The sequence below is a fragment of the Halichoeres trimaculatus genome, unplaced genomic scaffold, assembly GCF_033239565.1.
Source record: "Halichoeres trimaculatus isolate MK-OKI-2021-1 unplaced genomic scaffold, fHalTri1.1 fHalTri1_scaffold_61, whole genome shotgun sequence".
Classification (NCBI taxonomy): domain Eukaryota; kingdom Metazoa; phylum Chordata; class Actinopteri; order Labriformes; family Labridae; genus Halichoeres; species Halichoeres trimaculatus.
The window spans coordinates 154,895-164,049 of record NW_027437240.1 but is presented as its reverse complement, the minus strand read 5'-3'; the positions used below and the strand labels follow the sequence as shown (position 1 = coordinate 164,049).

The 9,155-nt window shown below is 42.1% G+C and overlaps 1 protein-coding gene across 1 annotated transcript; it reads left to right on the top strand.

Moving 5' to 3' along the window:
• The first annotated feature begins 906 nt into the window (after positions 1–906).
• LOC141786684 (uncharacterized) lies at positions 907–3,239 on the top strand. The gene is made up of 2 exons (XM_074665236.1): positions 907–2,867; positions 3,012–3,239. Exons 1-2 carry the CDS (start codon positions 941–943, stop codon positions 3,122–3,124), a joined length of 2,040 nt encoding a protein of 679 aa, XP_074521337.1. The 5' UTR covers positions 907–940; the 3' UTR covers positions 3,125–3,239.
• Positions 3,240–9,155: the final 5,916 nt, after the last annotated feature.

The following is a 9,155-nucleotide window of genomic DNA, read 5'->3' as shown; positions in this document are numbered from 1 at the left end:
TGTAAATCTCAGTGTGAATTTCAAGTTAAAATACAGTTTTTAGCTTTGTTAGTTTCAGCTGCGACATTGCCCGCATCGGTGTATTACAAGTATACTTGGAAGTTGAACAAAACCAAGGTAATGCTTCAGATATGTGTTCAAAGAAAGAAGAAATTTGTCTGTAAACTACCAAAGTTAACTCGGTATTGGTTTATTTTTCTTTTCATGCATTCATATGAATTCATTTGGTATTAGTGACCGTAAACAGGACAATTTCTGCGGGCGAGCTCGGTGGTCGCAAGGCCGCTGCTATGGCAACACAAGCTAGTTTTTCATCTGTTTTCACAGTTTTCGGCTAATGTTTCAGCCATAACATGCTGCAGCACAGCGCTAAACAGTTAAACGTTGATCGAGGAGATCATATGAGTGTAGCGTACAGCTATGGGCCACAAAGATAACTTGACTACAGTTTAACATGTCTGTCCAGGTCATATTTTCAAATGTGCTGACGTGTCTTTGGGACTGTTTCTGTGATACAAATATGACAAGACTTGATCCTGTTGTTTGCAAAGAGATGTGAATATCATGCTTTGTACTGGTGTCAAAGTCAATAGAATAGAAGAGGATACGTTTGGATTATCCCGAGGGGAAATTCAGGAGTCACAGCAGCAGCAGCAAAATGTCAGATGTTGCTGTTATTATAGCCCTCACTACTATTTGAACAGAGTTTATCAGTCAGAACTAAAATCACATGGTCCTTCATGTTGTCACTTCCCTATAAATATTCAATCCAGTACAAACAATCAGTTGTAAACAGTAAATGACCATGAAGAGATAAATGACTTTAAGATGTGAAATAAAACAAAGGGTATTTTGGTTTTATTTTGTAACTAAACAAATATTCTGATAAATTGATGTTTCAGAATACTGACACGAGAAGCAAAACAAACTGATTCAAAGCATGACCGGGAGGAGAGAGGAGCAGAGGAGAGGAGGAGAAGAGAGAGGCGGGAGAGGCTTGTGGAGAGAGATCAAAAGTATGGAGAGCCTGAGACAGGAGCAGGAGGAGGTGGAGAGAAAGGTAAGTATGAGCGGCCTGAGGAGCAGGGAGAGGAGACACAGCCAGGAGCGAGAGGAGAGGGAGAGATGGGATTGGGAGGAGACGCTGAGACAGGAGGTGATGGAGGTAGAGAGAAAGGTAAGTATAGCCCAGATGAGGAGGAGGGAGATGAGACAGCGCCAGGAGCGAGAGGAGAGGGAGAGATGGGAGTTGGAGGAGACACTGAGACAGGAGGAGGAAGAGAGAAGGGTAAGACTGGCCAGGATGAGGAGGGAGGAGAGGAGACGGAGTCAGGAGCGAGAGGAGAGGGAGAAATGGGAGTTGGAGGAGACACTGAGACAAGAGGAGCAAGACGGAAGGGTAAGACTGGCCAGGATGAGGAGGAGGGAGAGGAGAAGGAGACAGGTGGAGAGAAGGGAGAGATGGGAGTCGGAGGAGGAGAAAGACAGAAGGGTAGGTATGGCCAGGATGAGGAGGAGGGAGAGATGGGAGTCGGAGGAGGAAGACAGAAGGGTAGGTACGGCCAGGATGAGGAGGAGGGAGAGGAGACAGAGCCAGGAGCCAGAGGAGAGAGAGAAGCTGAGACTGAGACTGGAGGAGGAGAAGAAGAGGTTGAAACTGAAGAAGAGAGAAGAAAGAGAGAGACGGGTAGGTTTGGAAAGACGGAGAACACCGAGAGCTGAAATACTGGGACTGCAGGAGGAGGAGGAGAGACTGAGACTGAAGAAGGAGGAGGAGGAGAGGCTGAGACTGGAGGAGGAGGAGGAGAGACTGAGACTGAAAGAGGAGGAAAGAGAGACACAGGTAAGTTTGGAAAGAGGGAGAGAAGAAAGAGAGAAATTACTGAGACAGGTGGAGGAGGTGATTCTGAGTGAGGAGGAGCTAAGAAAGGCCATACATGACCTGAAGAAGGAAAAGGAGCTGTATGAAAGAAACAGACTGAGACTGAGGGAGGAGGAGGAGGAGAGGCTGAGACTGGAGGAGGAGGAGGAGAGAGTGAGACAGGAAAAGGAAGAGGAGAGCCGGAGACTGAAAGAGTACGAGGAGAGACTGAGGCTGGAGAAGGAGGAGAAGAGACTGAGACTGAAAGAGGAGGAGGAGAGACTGAGACTGAAAGAAGAGGAGGTGAGACTGAGACAGAAAGAGGAGGAGAAGAGACTGAGACTGAGAGAGGAGAAGAGGAGACTTAGACTGGAGGAGAAAAAGGAGAGACTGAGACTGAAAGAGGAGGAGGAGAGACTGAGACAGAAAGAGGAGGAGAGGGAGCGACAGGGGCTGAAGAAGGAGGAGAGAGAGAGACAGGTAAGTTTGGAAAGAGGAGAACAAAGAGAGAAATTACTGAGACAGGTCAATCGGACTAAGGAGGAGTTCAGGAAGCTAAGACAGGAGCTAAGAAAGGAGAAGGAGGTGTATGAAAGAAACAGACCCAGACTGAAGGAGGAGGAGGAGGAGGAGGAGGAGGAGAGAAGACAAAGACGGAAGAGACTGAGACAGGAGAAGGAGGAGGAGAGACTGAGACTGAAGAAAGAGGAGGAAGAAGAGAGACTTGATGAGGAGGAGGAGAAGAAGAGCCTGAAACTGGAGGAGGCAAAGGAGAGACTGAGACTGGATGAAGAGGAGGAGGAGGAGAAGCATGTAGTTGAGGAGGAGGAGAAATGTGGAGGACAGGCACACTCTGGGGAACAGGAGGAAGAGGAAAGTCAGCAACCTCTTCAAAACAGAGGCCTGTTTTCAAGACTGAAACTGCGCCTCCTGGAGCACCAGAGGAACCAGGTCCTCAAGGCCATCACCAGGAGCCAGAAGAAGGAGGCCAAGATCCAGGCCAGGGGTAAGAAAGCAACTTTCAAACCTTGTTGTTTTTTTTTTACATTTCTCTGATGAAGAAAAGATTTGATTTGATCAAAAGTCTGCCAAATTCAGACGAGCTCTCAGCTTCACTCAAAAGTGACCTCGAACGTTGTGTTTCTTTCAGAGGACGATCCTGTCATCAAGGAGCTTCACACAGGCAGGCAGCAGAGGAAGAGGAGGGAGCTGCAGGAGAAGCAGAAAATCTTGGAGGAGAAGATCAGCGGCAAGACCAGGTAAGGGTTCCAGGATACACCCAGCCAAGGAGAAGAGGTAAGGATTTGGTAAGTATTTGGATTATTTAGTGCACACACGTTTCATAAAACAATTCAAAACACACTCAACATTTAGACAGTTCAATCATTTACAAATCAATTCAAAAAAAATCTTAAATAGATTAAATAACCTAGAATAGTTATTTCAAGTTAATATAATGTAGAACAAAGTCATTTGTCCTCCGGTGAGGGGGGGTGGTGGCAGGGTAAAAGTAAACATTTAAGCAGTTAAATTGTTTCAAATAATCATTTAAATTTTCACCCCCCCAAAAAAACAATTAAAGAAAAAATTAATTTAATAATAATAAAAATAATAATTATAATGATAATAAAAACTTTAAAAACCTATAATTATTGTTTCAAAGTTTAGAACAAAGTTATTTGTCCTCCGGTAAGGGGGGGTGGTGGTAGGGTAAAAGTTAACATTTAAGCAGTTAAATTGTTTCAAATAATCATTTAAATTTTCTCAAAAAAAAAAAACAATTAAAGAAAGTATTAATTCAATAAAAATAATAATAATTATAATTATAATAAAAACTTTAAAAACCTAGAATTATTGTTTCAAAGTTTAGAACAAAGTTATTTGTCCTCCGGTGAGGGGGGGTGGTGGCGGGGTAAAAGTTAACATTTAAGCAGTTAAATTGTTTCATAAAAATCATTAAAATAGTAATATTAAAATAATAATAATAATTATAATGATGATGAAAAAAAAGAAGAAAATAGAAAACGGCATAAAAAGCTAGAATAGTTGTCTTAAAGTAAAACTAATGTAGAACAAAGTTATTTGTCCTCCGGTGAGGGGGGGTGGTGGCGGGGTAAAAGTTAACATTTAAGCAGCTAAATTGTTTCACAAATTAATTAAGATAATAGTTATGATATTAACACTAATAATAATAATTATAATGATATTTGATAATGATAATAATAATACTTAATATTAATGAAACAAAAACAAACATAAAAACCTAGAATAGTTGTTTTAAAGTAAAACTAATGTAGAACAAAGTTATTTGTCCTCCGGTGAGGGGGGGTGGTGGCGGGGTAAAAGTACACATTTAAGCAGTTAAATTTTTTCAAATAATCATTTAAATTTTCACACACACACAAAAAAAACCATTAAAGAAAAAGATAATTTGATAATGATAATAATAATTTAAAAAAACATTAAAAACCTAGAATAGTTATTACAAATTTTAGAACAAAGTTATTTGTCCTCCGATGAGGGGGGGTGGTGGCAGGGTAAAAGTTAAATGTTGGACAAAACACATAAAAATTTTTTATGTGTATCTTTTAAATCAAAGCATTTTTTGAAACCGTTATTTGATTAGATAAGTTAGAGCCTATGTGTTGTCCACAAAAGGTGTTCAATTTATAGAATATATTTTTTTCAAAAATCACAATAATCATCTTAGAACAAAAAAAAAAAGGATAATGTCTAAATAGTTCTTGTAATGTAGAATAAAGTTATTTGTCCTCCGAAGAGGGGGGGTGGTGGCGGGCCAAAAATAAAAAATAACAACAACCACAAAAACAACAACAAAGGAAGACAGCTGCAGTGTGTGCTGTGAGACACACACAATCAAATAACATGTCAATAAATTGAAAAACAATGTAAAAAATGATCAAATAATCAAAGATCATAGGACACATGATCATAGGTAGGGAAAGATGAATTCAGCTCATATTGAACTTGATAACCCAGTTTGATCTGACCTTCATTTATGAGTTACACTACAAAATGCGGATTGTCCTTTTTATTACTATTATTATTGTTACATTCCACGCTGGTGCAGCTGTGATGACTTTCTTTCTTCTACAGTTTTAATTCAACCGCTTTTCTCTTTGATATTAGTCTTAAAAATAGTTCTAAATAAATAATGTCTGTCATGATCAGACCTGATAAATTTCCATCTTAATAAATATGAGTCTGGAAACAAATACATTCAAAACAGGACTTAATGATTCAATGAGGAAAAGAGACGGTCTGAAAGCGTAGCATGGAATAAAGTTATTTGTCCTCCGATGAGGGGGGGTGGTGGCGGGCTAAAATTAGGCAAAACAAGAAAAAACAAGAAGCATCAAACAGAAGAAGTGTGTGATTTAACACCCCAATATGACACAGTGTAGCGATAGATTCACAGCCAATTTGAAAATGACAAAGATACAAAGTCAAACAACCTGAAGACGTCAAACTTGTGAGAGCAGATGATCCCCGACACAGAGACGGAAGAACAACCCGAGCACAGGCGCTCTGCAAAGCACAATGTAGGAAACACTGTTCAGCGCCTATTTGAGGTAAGTTCTCATCTGAAGAAAATCAAATGTTGTGAGGAAAGGCATCAAAGTACGGCATCTTGTCTCCCACTGGCTGTCCCCTGCCTCCAAGGCTCCTGAGTGGATGAAAAACACAGGGATGGACCTGCAGTACAACAGGATACCGCCCGCTTCAGGAAAAGCCCAAACTATCAGCACCAACAGCCGTCAGCCAGCGTGGAAAACACTGCTGGAGCATCGGCGCACAAAAACACTGAGCAGCGACGGTTGAGCTCTTTCAAGCTCATCAAGTGGGTGAAATGTACGGTCCTGAGCTGGGACCAGAGCAGACTTCGGTGCAGCGTTACCACAAACCACTTGAGCTTACGGCCACGACTGTTCCAGTGAACGCAAACGCTGCAGTAAACGCAGGTATGACATACAGCGTGTAGTCCGGATCAGTGTACATGTGCTGCTGATGCTCCCTGAAAGTTTTCTTTCTTCTGTCACAAGGTTTCCATCGACAGAGAAACAAAGGAGGGAAGTGAAGACATTAAAACCAAGTGAGGTGACATATGACAAACACCTGACAGACAAACCTGTGAGCATGCTTTCACTCCCAATAGGTGAGTGTTCTTTTGCACGGTGTGCTGTCAACAAGATATTGTGTGTCATGTGACTCCAGAGTCGTGGTCTCCTCAGGTGATCCAGATCTAGAGCAGCGAACAGAACCAGGGTTCAGCTCCAGAGGTCTGGGCTCTGTAGATCCCGCTGCAGCAGAAGATGGGGATGCTACGCCCAGTTTGAGCAGCTGGTACTCTGGGAAACAGTTCACCCTGACCTGTGTAAAGTGGATACACACTCTCTGTGCACTCCAGCCTCTTCAGTGCCGTGTGGACGAGTTTTCCCAAGGCCGAGGAAAAAGTTTTGAACAGAAGAAACTGACTGAGTCTAAAAACTGTGGATAAAAGCTCAGAACCAGTTCCTCAAGCACACACACTCTGCCCAGTTCCTCAAGCACACACACACTGCCCAGTTCCTCAAGCACACACACACTGCCCAGTTCCTCAAGCACACACACTCTGCCCAGTTCCTCAAGCACACACACTCTGCCCAGTTCCTCAAGCACACACACTCTGCCCAGTTCCTCAAGCACACACACTCTGCCCAGTTCCTCAAGCACACACACACTGCCCAGTTCCTCAAGCACACACCCCATTTTCCCACACACCCATGAAGCTCTTTACCAATGAACCTGTGGTGCCACATTATGTAATAACGCCCCGTGCTGTAATGATGTCATACATTTTCAATTCATTATGTAAAAAACAGCATTTTGTAACAATCTGACACATTCTGTTTTATAGTGTTTTTAATGTATGTGTTAAAATTTGCTGCATTATGTAACACATTCAGACATATTACATCAGTCATTACAAAATGCAGGTGTTGTATTTTTTTTAAATGAAGAAAATGTAAGAATTAGGTGCATTATGCAACAAACCAGCCAAATAGATATCTTAAATTTCAATAATACTAATAATAATGATACTAATAATAATGATAATAATAATAATAATAATAATAATAATAATAATAATAATAATTATTATTATTATTATTATTATTATTATTATTATTATTATTATAAAAACCTTTTACTATCAGAAATATATTGTAAGTGTGGGTGCCTGGAGGGCTGAGAGGTGGGCAAGGCACCTACCAACGGGTAAAACTAAAATGATAGGAATTTCTCCTACCAAGGGCGCGAGGTCTTTTGGGGGCCGTGGCCGTTTGGTGTAGTCAGCAGAGGGGGGGGCGCTTAAGTGTGGGTGCACAGGGCCGAGAGGTGCAGGAGTCACGCAGGGCCTCAGGTGGTCCCGGTGGTCCCGGTGGTCCAGGCGGTCCGGGGCTAAGTGTGGGTGCCGGGGGGGCTGGCTGAGAGGTACCCAAATGGCCTGCCAACACCTGATGCCCCCCTGACGCTCCTGGGGCTTGGTGCCAGTCAGTGGAGTTTGATTTAGATTTGACCAGTGAGGCGTTGTCACCAGTTTTCCAGATGAAATTATATCCACCCTTCATGCTGCTTACTTTAAGTCAATATCTTTTTGATGATCTGTTTTTTTTTTTCCTCTAATGAAGACATCCATTTTGGTGGTTTGTTACATAATGCACATAATTCTTTCATTTTCTTCATCAAAAAGTGCAACGCCTGCATTTTGTATTTACTGATGGATGCACGGTGTCACAATGTATTACACAATGCAGAGGAGTTTATTATGCACTGCGCTCAAAAATTGTAGACCAAAATGCAGCGTTATCACATGGTGAATTGAAAATTGATCACATTATTACATCATGGGGGGGGGGTTATTACATAAAGTGGCACTACAAACCCCCAAAACATACTTTGCCAAAAACCCATCAAATGATCAGTATTTGCACCAGTATGGAGCAATTGTTGTAACAAAATGATTAGCCTGTGTAAATGCATCCCCAATCTTTGTTTACACAAAGGTGTAAACAGATTTGCAAATGTGTCAAATATCCACAAATGTGTCTGCAAATCCAGAAATGTTTAAACTGCTTTGCAAATAAATGGATAGTCTTAAATGGCTGAAAAGTCTGGGTGTTTTTCAAATCCTATCACTGTTGTCATCATTACGACTGAGGCGGGCCTCCCGATGGACTGTCTGTGTGCACGTGATGTTTGCTACAGTCCTGCTGGGCCAGTGATCTGCAAATGAGAAAAGAAAGAAAGAATCCGTCTGTAAGAGGCGGATCACTTTGCCCTGAGCTCAGGCTCCCAGGCGCAGGCTGCCAGGTATGGCGCTATTGCTGTAGCACCACGCCTCAGCCACTTTGCAGTCCGCACTGCCTCAGTTGTATCTGATGATTTGTGTGGATTTTTAGCTCTTGTAAAACAAACAAAAAAATTAGACTTTTCAGCCATTTCAGGCTACATTTTAATTTGTGAATCAGTTTAAACATGTGTGGATTTGTGCACACACTTGTAAATATTTGACAGATTTGTGAATCAGTCCACACATTTGTGGATCACAGTTCACATATGTGTGGACGCACTGACCCACACACAAATCATTTTGCCACAATAATAGCTCAATACACCAGCTCAATGTGACAATGACATGAATGAGTCTTTGTTTGTGGAGCACGTCTTATGAACGTGGCAGGAGTAGTCCAGGATGAGGAGGTCAATTTGAGCTATTTCAAGGCTTCAAATCAAGGGCTGCATTAGGTCCACTTTAAAAAGTGGCCTAAAAATGAAGAGGTCAATTTAGGCGGCTAAAAAAAGTCGACTAGAATGGAGTTTATCAGACAGAGACAGACTCGGGACAACATCAGGAAAACTTGACATGTTCTGCACCGTTCAGTGCAACAAAGATTAGAAACCCTTGTGCTGAGTTTGGATGCAGAGAAGGCATTTGACTGGGTCACATGGACCTTTTGATATAAAGTGATGCCTAAATTTGGATTCCACCAGACCCTAATGCGGTGTTTCCCAATCCTGGTCCTGTGGACCCCCTGCCCTGCATGTTTTTTTATGTTCCCCACTCCGACACACCTGATTCAAACGATCAGCTCGTCATCGAGCTCTGCTGGAGCCTGATAACGAGCCATTCATTTGAATCAGGTGTGCTGGAGTGGGGTAACATCTAAAAGGTGCAGGGCAGGGGGGTCCCCCAGGACCAGGATTGGGAAACACTGCCCTAATTGATGTA

Bases quoted from the DNA above. Each gene is read 5' to 3' on its own strand.
- LOC141786684 (XM_074665236.1), top strand. From the start codon at position 941: ATGACCGGGAGGAGAGAGGAGCAGAGGAGAGGAGGAGAAGAGAGAGGC. The intron at 2,868-3,011 runs GTAAGAAAGCAA...TGTTTCTTTCAG, and splicing joins GGCCAAGATCCAGGCCAGGG to AGGACGATCCTGTCATCAAG.